Raw genomic sequence first — 17,743 nt, forward strand, 5'->3', positions numbered from 1 at the left:
GAGCTTCCAGTGCAGAAGAAAGTACAGAAATGCAAACATGTGAAACAGTCATGAAAGTGTATTCTCTTTATACTTAAGTGGCCTTTAATTTTAATAATAGGCTTTATCCAGATGTTTGTACATATACTTCATTATATATGTCTCCAGCAGACAATGAAATTACAAATATGTGACCCTGCACCACAAAACCAGTTTTAGTTAGCACAGGTATATTAGCAATAGCCAAAAATTCATTGTATGGGTTTTCAATTTTCTTTTAAGCCAAAATCATTGTAAATATATAAAAACCTAATGCATTGCTAAGAACTTCATTTGGACAACTTTAAAGACGATTTTCTCAATATTTAATTTTTTTGCACCACCCTCAGATTCCAGAAATTTAAATAGTTGTGTCTCGGCCAAATATTGTCCTATCTTAACAAACCTATCAATGGAAAACTTATTTATTTCAGAAAAAAAAGACCCTTATGCCTGGTTTTGTGGTCCAGGATCACATAATGTGCTGTAAGTATTGTTTTATATACATGTCCATATATCAGATTTCCACATATCTGACCTGTTTGAACACACCCAAAGGTGATCAGAAACTCCTCCCTCTTGAAACACCTGACACTCGACTCAAAACCAGGAAGAGACTCATTATTTCTCCTGTCTGTCGTTCTCTCTTCTGTCTTTACTAAAGAAAACAGAGAATCAGTGAAGAACAAAGAGAAACACTTTAAGGATTTTGGGGACGTTTGTTTCTGAACAGACAGCAGATCTTTGTGATTCATTTTTGAAAGTGTCGTTCAGAAAGTGAAAGTAAAGTTTAGACTGCTGGAGCTCAAACTGTGAAAATGGATTCACTATCTGTAGAAGAGCTTTCTTGTCCCGTGTGCTGTGAAATCTTCAAGAATCCTGTTGTTTTATCATGTAGTCACAGTGTCTGTAAAGAGTGTCTTCAACAGTTCTGGAGAACCAAGAAAACTCAGGAGTGTCCTGTCTGCAGGAGAAGATCCTCAAGAGAACAACTTCCTACTAATCTTGCGTTAAAAAACTTGTGTGAGTCGTTCCTGAAGCAGAGAAATGAGAGGAGTTCATCAGGATCTGAGGAGATCTGCAGTTTACACAGTGAGAAACTCAAACTCTTCTGTCTGGAGGACAAACAGCCGGTGTGTTTAGTTTGTAGAGATGCAAAACAACACGACAATCACAAATTCAGACCCATCAGTGACGTGGTTTCATCATATAAGGTAAGACAAATAAGTTTAATGCTTCAAAGTGTTGATTTGATTGAACAGGACTTTTCCTTTCACAAACTGTAATTTCTTCTGAATTAATTTAGCATGAGATGTTCACAAAAACAGAAGAAATCAGGATGGGGGCAAATACTTTTGCACTGCATTATATGACCATATCATTGTATCATCTTTTCTTCTTTTTACTCTAATCTGGTGTTTTATGTATTTTTATTTTGTTTAATTCTAGGAGGAGCTCAATACAGCACTGAAATCATTACAGGAGAAACTAAAACACAATGAAACAATGAAAGGAAAGTTTGAGAAAACAGTTGAACACATCAAGGTGAGGAAACAGAATCGAGAGTCATTTTCATTCCAGCTGTAGGATCACTATATACAGTTATGATCTGATATATTTAATATAATGGACTCCAGCTGATTATTTTAGTAAATGAGGATCATCAATCTGCTTCTGGATCCGTTATACTGTATGTCTGTATCTGAGTTTCTCTCAGATCTGAATGATGTGATTGTGTTGATGTGTGTTGATGGAGATGATTGAAGTGAATGTGGTTTGATTTCAGTCTCAAGCTGAGCACACAGAGCGTCAGATTAAACAGCAGTTTGAGAAGCTTCATCAGTTTCTCAGAGATGAAGAAGAAGCTACAATCACTGCACTGAGGGAGGAAGAGGAGCAGAAGAAGCAGATGATGAAGGAGAAGCTGGAGGAGATCAACAGACACATCTCAGCTCTTTCACACACAATCAAAGACACGGAGGAGATGATGAAAGCCAGTGATGTCTGCTTTCTAAAGGTCTGATTTCAGATCATTGATTGATTGATTGATGATTGATTGAGTTGTTGATGATCAATGGTGTGTTTGTTCTGCAGGAGTTTCCAGTCTCAATGGAAAGGTGAGTGATCTGCTGGTGTCTCTGGTCTCTCTGCTTCTGATCCAAAGCCACTGCAGTTCTGACTCCTGAATGTTCTTCCAGAGTCCAGATCTCACAGCCGGATCCACAGACGCCTTCTGGAGCTTTGATTCATGTGCCACGTTACTTGGGCAACCTGCCGTTCAGAGTCTGGAAGAAGATGCAGGACATCGTCCAGAACAGTAAGTCTGACTGCAGAAGATCTGAGCTCACACACATACACTAGAAATGATGCATGAGGGGGAATATTGACAGATTTCAGCATTATGTGGGAATAAACAGATCATCTACTGCAGCAAAATCAGCAGATCACTTTTAGAAATAATCAGTCCGAGAATTCAATCTGCTTGACTTTCATTTTCAGTTTAATTAAAGACACAGAAGCTGTTTTTAAGACAGTTGAACATGAAAATCATCAGTTACCACCTTATACAAACCGAAATTTCATCAAAGACTATTTTAATTCAATTCCATTTAATTCTATTTTAATTAATTCTATTCTATTTTAACCTTTTTATGTAAAATTTTTAGTAATGAAATTGTTTTTGTTTGAATGCACTAATGACTATACAGTTCAAAACAATGTGCCCAAATAGATGAAGAAACACATTCGGAAAAACACAGAACAACCATACTGAGAAAAAGCAATAATATTTTTTATTTTTTTATTTCCCTATTTAAACTGTGTTTTATTTCCAGTTTCAATATCCAGTGTCATCTGCAAGTGTCAAATAAACAACTCTTGATTTGATTGTAGGGCTGCCACTAATGACTAATTTTTATATCGATTAATCTATCGACTCATTTATTGATTAATCGATTATTCTAAATGACTAATTTCACACAAAAAAGCAACAACTTTACTTAAGAACGTTTTATTTTTAATCAAATCAATTAATTGGAGATGCTTTCGGTTATTAAAATTGAATGAAACCACTAACATGCAATCCAAAAAAGTAATAGAAAAAAAATTGTTAAAATCAAAACTGTGAAACTCAATTAATTAGACATACTTTTTTATAAAAAAAAAAAAAGTAAATAATTTAACCATTAAAAACAGAGTATAGAAAAATGTAATGATCAAATTGATCAAACTGACAATGATGATTACTGTTTATATACTTTTTTTTTTAGTTTATATTTTGCATTAGGGTTTATTTTGTACATTTTAACTTCAGATTTAATATGCACACTTATAAATAATTGTTTTAGGATTTAGTCATTTTACTTCAAGTACCCCTGTATTGAAGACTGTATGATGCACGGATTACTCTTGCGATACCAATCACTTTAGAAGGCCGAATACCTAATTAATGTCCAGTGACCAAGAGAGGAGTAAAGACCCAGAGTCATAAATTGAGATTCACTAAATGTATTGTTCACACAATAGGAAATGTACCAATTATTCACAATTGTAATTCCCACATAGAATGCACATTGGTATAAATTAAACCAAAACTGCAGGCCTGCACAACAATAAACAATCAAATAAAAACAATTTGCACAAACAGGTTTAAAGAAAAGGAGATACTTAGATTGTGCAGTGAGGCAGTTCTCAGTTCTGATAAGTCCCAATAGTTTCAGGGAAACTTGAATAAAGGGATAGTTGCAAACAGATGATTGGACTCGTTGTAATCCTCACGCGGAGATTTGAACAGGCAGATGTCCATAGATACGCGTCCTCCTCGATGTAGTCGCGTCCTGGATGTGTGAAGTGCTGACAGTACTTGTATAATTCGTGAGATTCATGAGATATGTGTGTGGTGAATCCTTAATGACGCACACGAAACTCTCAACAGGCAATCCCAACGAACTCTGAAGCAATCTCACAGCTTTAGCCGACCATCCGCATCGAAAACCTAAGTCCGCTTGCGATCTGTATGCTTATGACAAATTCCCCGCTCATAATCTTCAATTGAACTCACTTTGATACTTTATAACAGCCATTGCACGTTATCTTTGCTTTTTTACCTCTGCTGCATCTGATCATTTGTTAATCTCTCTGAACTCGTGAGACTCTCCGTAACCACGCCTACTAGGCTGATGCAATAACGTACTCGGTTACTAACGTAACCTCGGTTCTCTCAGAGAGGGAACGAGTACTGCGTAGCTTTACGCTAGGGGAAAATCCTTTCCGCGAGAGATATTGAAGCCAAAAAATTATCCTTAATTTTGTATTAATGTAAAACGCGTTGTCGCGGTGAGCAGACATAGGCGAGGCGTACTGCGTGCCTATTGGCTGCTCCGCAGCAACTGCAGCACCTATCGAGCGAGGCTTGGCGCGATGTCAGCTCCAATGAGAGCATTTCGCGCCTGATACGTCATCTCCCGCCGAAAGTGGCGTGATCCCAGCCTATAAATATCGCTCGCAGGTAGCTACACTCTGGTTTTTTCATCATAAAAGCGCCCAGAGCACACGCTTGCACGGCAAGGTACGCAGTACTCGTTCCCTCTCTGAGAGAACCGAGGTTACGTTAGTAACCGAGTACGTTCTCTTACGAGAGGTCTCTCCTACTGCGTAGCTTTACGCTAGGGGAACGCCCTGTAAAACGCCGTGCATGCCAACATCTGATACCATAGACCCTAGGGCCGTAGCCCGGGGTTCATACAGTGCTTAACCATGTAAGGGGATTAGTGCCCTAAACACACTGGCTCCTGGTGTATCCGGGCAGGTAAACGGCCTGGATAAACTTGGAACGTGGGTCTAGATATCTGCTAATATCTAGACCGACAGCAAATTGGCCTGTAGGGCAGGAACCTCCAGATTGTAGAATCTTATAAATGTAGACGGAGAGGCCCAGCCTGCCGCCGTACAAAAATCTTGCAAGTCGATCCCACTCGACCGAGGCCACGCCCCTCGTGGAATGTGCTCTGACACCCAGCGGGCATTGCATGCCCTTGGACTCGTCCGCCAGTGCAATAGCATCCACTATCCATCTGGATAAAGTCTGTTTTGACGCAGCCATTCCCTTAGGATGCCCGTAAAACGAAACAAACAGCTGTTCTGTCTGTCTAAAAGCAGACGTGCGTGACACATAGACTCTTAGCGCTCTAACTGGACATAAGAGTCTCGCGTCAGCCTCTTCATCCACAGCCGGTAAAGCAGACAGTGCGATGACCTGTGCTCGAAACGGTGTGTTAATAGACTTTGGCACGTATCCGTGCTTGGGTTTGAGTATGACTTTTGAGTCGTTGGGTCCAAACTCCATGCATGTCGCGCCCACGGAAAGCGCATGCAAGTCTCCCACGAGCTTCACTGAAGCGAGCGCTAGTAGGAATATAGCCTTAAGAAACAGATATTTTAATTCAGCCGCCTGTAGTGGTTCAAATGGTTCACTCTTCATAGCGTCCAACACCACAGAAAGGTCCCATGTTGGGACTGAAGGCGGTCTGGGTGGATTTAACCTCTTGGCTCCTTTAAGGAAGCGTATGATTAAATCGTTCCTCCCTATTGACTGACCTAGCGTTGTCCTCGAGAACGCTGCTATGGCCGCCACATAAACTTTGAGCGTGGACGGGGACCTGCCCTTGTCCAGTAGCTCTTGCAGGAAGGAAAGTACATCTGTCACACCACAGTCTGTGGGTGTGGATCCGCGGGCTGTGCACCAGTCCGCAAATATCGACCACTTCGATGCATAGAGCCGTCTAGTAGATGGAGCTCTAGCCTGTGTGATCGTTGATATCACTCCTGTGGGGAGTTCATCATATATTCCCTGGTGACCCATACATGAAGGGACCACAGCTCGGGATGGGGGTGCCAGATCGCGCCGCCCGCCTGCGAGAGGAGGTCTCTCCTCACAGGTATTGGCCACGGTGCGATGCTCGTCATCTGCATCAGCGCTGGGAACCAAGTCTGGTTTCCCCAAAACGGCGCTATCAGCAGTATTGCACACCTTTCCTCTTTCACCCTCTCTATCACCTGAGGTAGGAGAGAGACTGGGGGAAAAGCATAAAGAGGACGGCGGGCCCACGTATGGGCTAGCGCGTCCTTAGCTTTTGAAAAAGAATTCTGGGCAATGAGCGTTGTCCTGAGATGCAAATAGATCTATCTCCGCTCTGCCGAATGTTTTCCATAAAAGCTGCACCGTCTGAGGGTGCAGCGACCATTCGTCCGCTGGAACATTGTTCCTGGACAGTCTGTCTGGTCCTACATTTAGGGTCCCCCGCACGTGCGCTGCCCTTAGCGAGCACAGGTTGCGATGAGCCCATTCCAGAAGGCGTTCTGCGAGTGCATGTGGGTTTCTGGACCTGAGTCCGCCATAGCGATTTATGTAAGCCACTACCGATGCGTTGTCGGAGCGGACTAAAACATGACTTCCCTCAATAGGGGAAGAAATTATGTCAGCGCCTTCTCCACTGCTATCATTTCGAGGCAGTTGATGTGCGTGACTTCTCTCGTTCTGACCATAGGCCGAACGCCGGTCTGCCCTCTAGCAGTGCCCCCCCATCCCAAGGTGGACGCGTCCGTGGACACTACTTTCACCCTGGAGGGTCTCTCTAGAGTGACACCTTTTCGGTACCAGTCGGCTGCTCTCCACGGCATCAGGGCTGTAACGCAACTCTGATCGATCGTGAGACGGAGTCGCTTTCAGCCAGAGCTGCAGTGGGCGCATGCAAATCACCCCTAACTGTAGAACTGATGATGCTGAAGCCATAAGACCTAACACTCTTTGAAAGGTCTTGAGCGGGGCAGACTTGCTGCGGCAGAGCGCGCTCACTGCGCTCTGAACGCTCAGCGCGCACACTGACGAAAGCTTCGCTTTCATTGCCAGCGAGTCTAATTCTATGCCCAGGAAGGAGATATTCTGGCTGGGGTTCAGCGAGCTTTTCTCCCAGTTGACTTTCAAACCCAAGTTCTCGAGGTGATCGAGTAACATGGTCGTGTGTTCCCTGAGCATTGAGTGAGATTGCGCTAAAATCAGCCAGTCGTCCAAATAATTCAGTATTCGCACGCTTTTCTGTCTGAGCGGGGCGAGCGCTGCATCCATGCACTTCGTAAATATACGGGGTGCTAGGGACAAACCGAATGGCAGGACTGTGTACTGATAAGCTTGGCCCTCGAAGGCGAATCTCAAAAATCGCCTGTGACGCGACGCTATCTGTATTTGAAAATACGCGTATTTCAGATCCACTGACACAAACCAGTCTCCTCGGCACACTTGCGCGAGGATTTTCCTGGTTATGAGCATTCTGAACTTTCGCTTCACTAGCGCTTTGTTCAGTTGCCTTAGATCTAGTGGTCACTTCGGCTCGTAGCAGGTGTGCTGCATCTGCCTTTATCGTGGTCTCGACGCGCGCCGTGTAACGGCATATAATAGCCTCCTTTAATAATGTCCAGCACCCATTGTGAAACCCCTGGGAGCTTTTCCCATGCATTTGCCTGTAACGCAAGGGGGTAGGTGCGAAGCGCGCTCCGATCTGTCAATAACGGAGTCGCTTCGGTGCGTTGTGACGCACGAGTGACTGCGACATTCGAGGCTCGGGGTACACTGACCGCGGGGACTGCTATCTTTGTGTATATATGTGGTTGCGTAGTAACGGGCACATTCAACACACTCAGCGCAGCCTTTAGCCGTGTAGACGGGGCGTCGTCCGGTTCGTTTTTACAGAAACCGTAAGACCTGCCTGATGTGATATGTGTGGGCACTCTGGGGTGGGCACATTTATCACGTGTGAAGCGCAGCCGATTCGGGTCGACTTTATGTGCGCGGGTTTTGTATGACAGGATGTGCTCATGTGTATGCGCATGCGAGCTACACACAAAACACCTTCGGCTATGGCCGGAATACCCGAAAATACAATCCTTTGAGGATTTAATTGGGTAGCCGTGAGAACGGCTCGAGTGCAGACAAGCAGGCTGCAGCGCCGGCTTGATGACTGCGAATAACGCTGGAACAGCCACATTTCTTGAAGCAGAGTGAGCGAATACTTTCGGTGGGAGTCTGGCAGCCGCGGGACTCGCGCACCGGCGTTCAACACTCCAAACAGCGTTCGCCTGCATAGAGCGAACGCACTCCTGGTTTCGTTTTTAAAGAAACCGGTTGACGTGCATAATGAGGTGTCTGTGAGCACTGTGAAGCGGGCACATTTAACACTCCAAAGCATAGAGTTAATGCACTGTTGGTTTCGTTTTTACAGAAACCAACAGTGCATAATGTGGTGTCTGTAGGCACTGTGAAGTGGGCACATTTACCACGTGTGACGCGCAATCGATCTGAGTCGATTTTATGTGTGCTGTGCTTGTGTGTAGAGATGAGCACTGGTTAGTGGGCATATTCTTACAACACGTGAAACACCATCGGCCGTGGCCGGGACACCAGATAATACACTTTATTGGGAGTTTATCTGTGTAGCCGTGGGAACGACTTTTGTGTGCAGGCAAACAGGCGACGGAGCCGGTTTGTTGGCTGCAGAAAACACTGGAACAGTCACATTTCCTGGGACTGGACGAGCGAATAACTTTGGTGGGGGACCGGCAACAGCGGGACTCGTACACCGTCGTTTTCCTAGATGCTAGGACGATTCCGGAGGCTCAGGTTTCAACTCAATCCTGGGCCGCGTCTGGCGGGGCGGCGGCCGGACGAGAAAAACATCAGAATCCGTTAACCACGGGTGCCTCTCAGCAACGGTGAGAGGCCATGCTACGCAGCGCTGCGTCTGAGCAGAATGCGCGTTCCCGCTCTGGCGGGAAACGGAAATCCTCTTCCTCCTTCATGGCCCCCTCGTCAGCGGCGTCGATGGAAGCGGTGGCATACAGCGGCCGCTTTACGTCCGGAACAGAGGCTGACGAGGTCGATGAAGCAGGCGGGCGAACCGGCGAGCTTTGTCAGCTGGAGGAAGGGTCCGGGGCCCGCTGGGCACAGCGCTTTTTACGGCGCGACACCGCACGGGCGGGGGAGCAGTCTCAGTGAAGAAGGCAAGGCAAGTCTTCAGAGTCGCCATTGGCATCTGCACGAGCCGTATGAAAGCATCTTTAAAAAGACACTTTGCTCTCTTAGAGAAACAGTGTGTATCGCAGCGGCGACACACACTGTAGATTATAAAAGATTATAAAGGATATAGGCGCCGGAAAGCGCAGCAGGAAGGCACGGAAGGCGGCGTGGCCAGCAGCTCTGATGGTTCGTCCCGCTGAGATGCTTGCAGTCTACGGCGGCTTCTTCTCCGGCTCCAGCGATGCGTGAGCTTCGCTTGGAGGATGAAAAAATCAGAGTGTAGCTACCTGCGAGCGATATTTATAGGCTGACATCACGCCACTTTCGGCGGGAGATGACGTGTCAGGCGCGAAATGCGCTCATTGGAGCGGACTTCGCGCCAAGCCTCGCTCGATAGGTGCTGCAGTTGCTGCAGAGCAGCCAATAGGCACGCAGCACGCCTCGCCTATGTCTGCTCACTGCGGCAACGCGTTTTACATTAATACAAAATTAAGGATAATTTTTTGGCTTCAATATCTCTCGCGGAAAGGATTTTCCCCCAGCGTAAAGCTACGCAGTAAGAGTGACCTCTCGTAAGAGAACTATAATAAACCGAATGCGGTAGAACTATTATAATGAAACAAATTAAAAGTAAGCATGGCCTTTTGCACAACCCCAAGGTAGTTTATTTCAGTTAGTTGCCAAAACAACTTTTCTAATTTGCATTTAATTTTAAATATTAGATTTTCGTTTAATATTTATTTTATTTAAGCTTTATTTTAATAAAAACATAATAATATCAATAGTTGTTGTTAATTATATCAGCCAGATTGTTATTTTCATGCATTACTGTGGAATAATATCTACAGTGTATTTATTTTTATGAAGTAAGCAGAGCTTTGATTCATACGAGAGAAACACTGAGGAAGATGATATAGATATAAACTTTATTTCTTGTGTATTATTCTAGTTTATCTCATTTGAATATGACAGCACTGTGTAAAGTTCTGTACAAAGACAACATTTTGTATTAAAAGCATCTTCTGACTAGGGGTGGGGAAAAAAATCGATATTGCAATATATTGTTGTGCTCTCTGTCGCAATAAATAATCGATACACTAACGGCCAATATCGATATTTTATTACAACACAAATGATTAATTTACCCATCGTCAGTGTCACTGTCACTACCCAATATCTACCATTCTGTTTGCGGGGGTCGCTGTTCGAGTAAATAGGGGTAAAGTGGCGGAAGCAGCGGCCAGTGAAGAACACAAGTTATCTTACAACATCAGAGAAGAAGCGCAGAAAAAAAGAGAAGTGAGAAGAATGGCGGAAGATAACGAAAAACAAATCAAAAACGCACCCGCTAGTTGAGCATGCTGATCAGTTACGCCTGTTTCACACATACTCCGTCTGCAGTGCGTATGCGTTGAGTATTTTTTTCCGCACCCATGTTAACGGATTAGAGCGTTCACACTGCACGGAGGGTGCCGGCGACTTTTCCACGTCGAGCCACTAAAGCGGAGCTCCTCGACCTCCTCACTTCACTACAAGCGGGCGATCCACCAAACTACACCCCTCCTCCTAAAGCTGCGTACACCGCAGGCACGGGCCGCAGTGCCCCTTATTCCCGGCCAGGACAGGCTAATGCTAAAAGGCCTTCAGCAAGCCTGGGCCGCGCCCCGAGCGCAGCACCTGCCAGTGCACGCCCCCACGTCCGTCTTGGGCATCAGCGCGCCGATGACGGCACCGATCGTCAGGCCGTCGCCCCTCCAAGCCGTCGCATGAGTGCGAACCCTCAGCCGGCTACAAAGACACAGTTACAGCCAATCCTTTTCCCACTCCCAATCCTCTCCCCTACCCATGGCCGGCAGCGCCGCCCTCCCATTCTAGCGCGAGCATGCCTCCGCTTGCGGCGCAAGCCACGCCGTCCGTTAACCCCTCCCTCTATCCCGCTTTCTCTTCCGCCCAAAGAGCCACCTACAGCGCGAGCATGCCTCCGCTTTCAGCTCAAGCTCCTGCCTCTAATAACCCCCCCATCTATCCCTCTTTCTCTTCCGCCCCAGGAGTTAACTTTAGCGCGAGCATACCTCCGCTTGCGGCGCAAGCCACGGCGTCCGTTAACCCCTGCATCTATCCCTCTTTCTCTTCCGCCCCAGGAGCCACCTACAGCGCGAGCATGCCTCCGCTTTCGTCAGCTCCGGCGCCTGCTAACCTCATCTATCCCTCTTCCCTTCCTGCCCCAGGAGTCAGTAATAGCGTGAGCGTGCCTCCGCTATCACTCCCGGCAGTCTCTCTTTCCGCACTTTCTCGCAGTACTTTCACGCTAGCCTCAGCCACACCCCTGCCCATCCCTCCAAACGCAGTCGCCCTGGATCCACCTCCCGTCGCCAATTCCACCTGGACACAAATCCTAGCAGGTGCAGACATTGACCTCTACACACTTCTATCCCCTCTCTCTCCTTCACACCCGGATCGCCTAATAAATTGCGGCGAATCTGTCACCCTAAAAAACTCAACTCACATCTCATCACGCATTCTTTCGTTCACTGAATTCACCATTGCGTTCAACCGATTCTCAGAGGTAATATGCTCCGTTTTTCCCCACAGGAGACGTGAGCTCAGCGATTACCTTACGATAATCGCTGAGCTCGCGCTTTCATACGGTGGCTCACATTTTTACACGTATCACAAAATGTTTTCGGCAAAATGTGCAATCCGTACAGCTCAGTGGAATCAGTGCCCCTATTGGGGGGCCTTGGATCACGAGCTCCACAGCAGGGTGTTCGCCGGCTGCCCGCAACATCGCTTGCGCAGTTTGCCGCTCCCTCTCGCACTCCTCCATCTCTTGCCCCTCTGTCAACCCTTCTATCCCTCCGTGTCCCGAAACATCCCAACCCAAATCTACCAGCTATGTCCCACGCCTCATGGACACCTCTTCCTTCCCCTCTCCCTCTCTTCACCGCCACCCTTCCTCTTCCGGCAGTCAAGCTTGCGCTAACTTCAACAACGCGAGGTGCACTAGACAACGCGGTCGTTATTTACATGTATGTAATTTCTGTGGTGGCTCCCATGCCCGTTTGATCTGTCCAGTTCAGAGAGCTGCAAATAAAAAAGACAAACAGTACCTATCGACTCCTGTAAATGTTTCTCGTTTATCTGCTGAATTGCTTCACCATCCTGATTCTAATTTTACAGATTATATCCTTTCAGGTCTCTCGCATGGCTTTAACCCGGGCGTCGTAAACCTCCCCTCCCAAAGTCTCATCTGTCCCAACCTTCAATCTGCTCTCACCGAACCCAAAACAGTCGACATCTTAATTAAAAAAGAAATAGAAGAAAATTTCATGATCGGCCCCTTTTCTGTTCCGCCTTTTGATGTTTTTCGAGTCAGCCCCATCGGCGTCGCAACCAGAAAATTTTCAGGTAAAAAACACCTCATAATCGATCTCTCATCCCCACATAATTCCCCGCTCCCAAGTATTAACAGCCTCATTCCCCTTGAAGAATTTTCTCTCCACTATCACGACATCGATCAAGCAATCACCCTGATTAAAGAAGCAGGTCGTGGTGCTTGGCTGGCCAAAGTCGACATTACTTCTGCCTTCAAAGTCATGCCCATCCACCCTGACTACTGGCATTTATTCGGAATCCGCTGGCAGGAAAATTTTTATTTTTCCGTCCGCCTCACTTTCGGCTGTCGAAGCAGCCCTAAAATTTTCAATATGTTGTCAGAGGCGATTTGCTGGATCCTCTCTAACAATTACAAACTACCGTTCCTGGTTCATCTCCTGGATGATTTTTTAATTATCTCTCCCCCCTTCCAAACGCCCATCTCGCAACAACCCAAAAACTCTTTGCCGAACTAGAGATCCCTCTCGCACAAGAAAAAACCAAAGGTCCTAACACTTACATCGAATTTTCGGGCGTCAACCTAGATTCCCAAAAATTTCAGGCTTCCCTTCCTAACGAGAAAATCGACAGGACCATTTTGGTAGCCTCCTCTCTCTTAACCGCCACCAGCTGCTCCAAACGCGAGCTTTTATCCATCCTAGGCCACCTGAATTTTGCGATGCGCATTATTCCGCAAGGCCGCCCCTTCATCTCACATCTCCTCTCCCTCGCGTCCTCCGTTCACGCGCTAGAAGATCAGATATACTTAAATGACTCATGTCGTAACGAACTTAGCCTGTGGATATCCTTCCTTAAACAATGGAACGGCTTATCTTTTTTCTACAAAAATCTGGTTTCCTCCCCAGTCGACATTCAGTTATTTACCGACGCCGCCCCCTCCGTCAGGTTCGGAGGTTTCTACCACGGCCGGTGGTTCCCTTCCACATGGCCCCCCCAGCTAACAGACTTACCGCAGCACTTATCGTCCTCAGCGCTATTCGAACTGTACCCACTAGTCGTCGCTACCGCTCTATGGGGTAAAGAATGGTCAGCCACTAGTATTATCGTGCACTGCGACAACGAAGCCATCGTGCATTGCATTAATAAAGGTCGTTCCCATTCTTCCGCATTAATGCCCTTATTAAGACGGCTGATCTGGATTTCAGCTCGTGACCAATTCATCATGACTGCTCAGCACATCTCTGGCTCCAAAAATGTAATAGCTGACTCTCTCTCTCGCTTTTCCTTTCAGAAATTCAGAGCATTGGCTCCGGAGGCGGATTCTCTCCCAACCCCAGTACCTCCCTATTCAGAGCTGATATTCCCTTAAATCATCCTCTGAGACCTCTCCTAACAGCATCTTTGGAATCCATCTTACAAGCTGTCTCCCCCAACACACTCCAGTCATATTTAACAGCGTGGAAATGTTTTAAAACTTTCCACTCTGCCTACAATCTAGCGTTCCCAGATTTTTCCCTGTTAGCCATTACCTCCTTCATCTCTTACCTCAACATCATTAAAAACCTCCAGATCAGCTCAATCAAAGGATACCGAAGCGGGATCCAATTTTTTCATAAGCTCATATATGGCTCACTTTCACCCAATATATCCAATTCCCAGACGTCCCTGCTCATCAAAGGTATTCAAAAAAACCCACCCTACCCGCCCCGACACCCGCCAACCTATAACCCTAAAAATTCTTACTAAATGCATCTCTACTCTCCGTAAAGGTTACCAATCTTTACACACCGCCCGTACTTTAGACGCCATGTTCATCCTGGCATTCTTCGGCTTCCTCAGATGCTCCGAACTCACTACCACATCCATTTTTAACCCTAACACGCACCCAACCATCTCCGACCTAGCAGTGCTAGATGATGAAGTTATTTCCTACTTCATAAAGCAAAGCAAGTCAGACCAATTAAAGAAAGGCCATTTTATCTATATATTTAATCTCCAGTCGCCCATCCAACCATTCCAAACCCTCCTAGCCTTCCTCCAGCTCAGGAGATCCCAATCAAAAAATCCATCTGACCCCCTTTTCACAGACGACTTCAACCGTCCCGTCTCTCGATTCTGGTTCCAAAAGCATCTCAAGGCGGTGCTGCTTCAATCAGGTACCCCAGCTGATAACTTCTCTAGCCACTCCTTTCGAATAGGTGCAGCTACAACAGCCGCCCAAAAAGGTATGTCACAGCAACAAATCCAAACACTGGGGCGCTTCAAGAGTTATGTCCGAACAGACAGATCCCATATTAAAAAAGCCCACCAGGCCCTCATCAATTGATTTAGGTGCCGCCCCAGCAGCTTCCGCAGAAGCACCCCCCCCCCCTTTTCCCCACTGCCGCAGCAGTACCAGCTTCCGCAGAAGCACCCCCCCCCCCGCCCCTTTTCCTCACTGCAGCAGCAGTCCCAGCTTCCGCAGAAGCACCCCCCCGCCCCTTTTCCTCACTGCCGCAGCAGTCCCAGCTTCCGCAGAGGCACCCCCCCGCCCCTTTTCCTCACTGCCGCAGCAGTCCCAGCTTCCGCAGAAGCACCCCCCCGCCCCTTTCCTCACTGCCGCAGCAGTCCCAGCTTCCGCAGAAGCGCACCCCCCTTTTCCTCACTGCCGCAGCAGTACCAGCTTCCGCAGAAGCACACCCCCCTTTTCCTCACTGCCACAGCAGTACCAGCTTCCGCAGAAGCAGAAGCAACCCCCCTCCCCCACCCCCATTTTTCTTCATATTTTGCCTTAGCAGCCCCACTGCTACAATCATCAAGCATGCCTTCAGCCAGAAAACTAAGCACCTTTTGGGGGTTACAGCGGTTTCCCTTGGCTGCTGTCCTGCGATCATTTAGCCTTTTGGGGAGCTATTGGGTTCGGGCCGATTGCCGAGCTCGGACCCTCTCCCCGGGCAGGGGGAGCTCGGAGCCCTCTCCCGGACAGCACGCCAAATACGCTTAACCTTATACGCTATCGCTATCCTTTTACTCTGTTTATTATCAGTAAGTGGGAACTCGTGAACTGACAGTGATGAGAGGAAAATATCTGATGTGTTTGATCAACAGGACGAGTGTCATAATTCATAATCATCTGTGTTTGGTTCACTCTTGATCATTATATGAACATCAGAATAACAGCATCTGTTGATTGTGTCTCATCAGCTCCTGTCATTCTGGATCCAAACACTGCAGATCAGGATCTAGTCGTGTCTGATGATCTGACCAGTGTGAGATGGAGCGGATATAATCAACCTGTTCCTGATAATCCAGAGAGATTTGACCATTATCACTGTGTTCTGGGTTCAGGAGGTTTTAACTCAGGAACACACTGCTGGGATGTGGAGATTAAACAGAGAAAATACTGGAGTCTTGGAGTAACTACAGCATCAAACCAGAGGAAGGGAAGTGGTTTCTTTAAGACTGGTGTCTGGTTTGTGGCGTACGGATGGTATCCAGGTTCTGGTTTTCGTGTCAAACAGAAGCTTGATCGTGTGAGAGTGAATCTGGACTATAACAGAGGAACGGTGTCATTCTCTGATCCTGTAACTAACACACATCTACACACATTCACAACCACCTTCACTCACACACTACTGCCATTCTTCTGTTGTTATGACTCTATGAGGATCTTAGCGATCAATAGTCAGTAATGGTTACTCCTGTAGGTCTGGATCTTCCTGCTTTCATCTTTCATCATACAATATTTAATCACAGGAGTAAGAGACTGTTGTTTTGAATGTCAGACCAGAAAACTATACATATATTCATCTGTAAAAAAAAGTAAAATGTTTAAAATACATGAAGGGTCAAAATAAATCAGGTGAATCATATCTGACCAAGAAACAACCCCTGCCCATAACACCCTAGCAACACCATAGCAACCACTCAGAACACCCTAGCAACCATGTCTCAGTGCTCTTGCTAGTGATCTGTGTGTTTGTGTCTGAGAGAGAAACAGCAGGAGCACAAAATTTTAAAACCACTTCAAACTATTTTCAGGGCATCAGGCTAGACTTTCTCAAGACAACATCAAAGATTGTCTACAAACGTCTTCATCTAGTTACATAATAATATCATATTTTGTCTAGTATTGCAGCACTGAAAGAGTGGATTCAACACATGTTCCCTTACCAAAATTTTAAATTTTATTACAAATACAACAGAAAATTTAGATATTTACGTCAGTAACACATTCAGATAAATTCAGAACAGAACCCCTAAAGGGACATGGTGATGGAAAGCAAAAGATGAGATGAGATAAACAAAATGCTGGTGTTTTTCTCTGTTCATTCTAGTTGTGTATTGCTTTTACAGAAATAACTACTTCTGCTCCATCTCTGATGATTGTGCAAATGTAGTTCACAATAAGTGATTAAAAGAAAAAAAAAACTTTTTTATTTAATACAACATTTTTGTTTGATATTGACAGATGTTTGGAGATATGTTTTTTAAAATGTTTTATTTTTGAAGCAGTTTTATCATATTTGTCGTTCCTGAAGTCCACCCTTCTGCTGGGATCAGAATAATCTTCTTTTTTTCTTTTTTTTTTAATCAAAAGTATCCCTATCTTACTCAAAGGCTTTGAACAACACAAACTGAGGACTTAATCTAGATCAAAGCCAAGACTGGATTTTGTGATGCAATCCAAATTAAGATTTTTTTTTTTCCACTTTTGAACAACTGGTCAAACAGAGCACATCTAGTTTATGATCATATAATTTACAAACAGCTCTTTTGTAGAAAGAGATCTAATGTTCATTAAGCCAAGCTTTATCATTTGTTCAACATCAATTAAACTGTTAAACCCTTAAATTAGTCTGGTCGTGTTTTTTATGACTTTGTTATAATAAAGTACTTGAAATTAACAAAAATAGTCTTTTATCCTTATTTTCGACCCATTAAAGTGAATTAATATAAACGTTGTAAGCTGTTGAACATTATATGACAATAATACCTAAAAACAAATAATAAACAGAATTTAAAAAATAAAGCAAAACAACCAACAAATCAAAAAGTTTCTCAGGCGAGAACCAGAGAGAAACAAACGGCTGCAGGGTCCCGAGCCCCTAACCCCCTTGTCCCACAGTTTTTTACTGATGCACACATGTCACCAACCATGATATACAAGCTACTGTTTGTGTGTGTACTTCTTAAACACCTCAGATATTTGACCTATGTATTGAGCCCTTAGCACAGAGTAGAAGAAAAAATTCTTTAATAAAAGGCCTAAGAATCGAAGAAGAGGAACATAAATTTGCACTAAATGTGGATGTGGACGATGTGATTTTGTTTGTAACAGAT

At 45.5% G+C, this 17,743-nt stretch overlaps 1 protein-coding gene across 1 annotated transcript; it reads left to right on the forward strand.

The window, feature by feature from the left end:
* Positions 1-531: 531 nt before the first annotated feature.
* Positions 532-16,125, forward strand: LOC141330882 (E3 ubiquitin-protein ligase TRIM35-like). Its single transcript, XM_073835673.1, has 6 exons — positions 532-1,232; positions 1,468-1,563; positions 1,805-2,035; positions 2,113-2,135; positions 2,217-2,335; positions 15,605-16,125. Exons 1-6 carry the CDS (start codon positions 837-839, stop codon positions 16,090-16,092), a joined length of 1,353 nt encoding a protein of 450 aa, XP_073691774.1. The 5' UTR covers positions 532-836; the 3' UTR covers positions 16,093-16,125.
* The last annotated feature ends 1,618 nt before the right edge of the window (positions 16,126-17,743 follow it).

The sequence above is a fragment of the Garra rufa genome, chromosome 1 (genome assembly GCF_049309525.1).
Source record: "Garra rufa chromosome 1, GarRuf1.0, whole genome shotgun sequence".
Classification (NCBI taxonomy): Eukaryota; Metazoa; Chordata; class Actinopteri; order Cypriniformes; family Cyprinidae; genus Garra; species Garra rufa.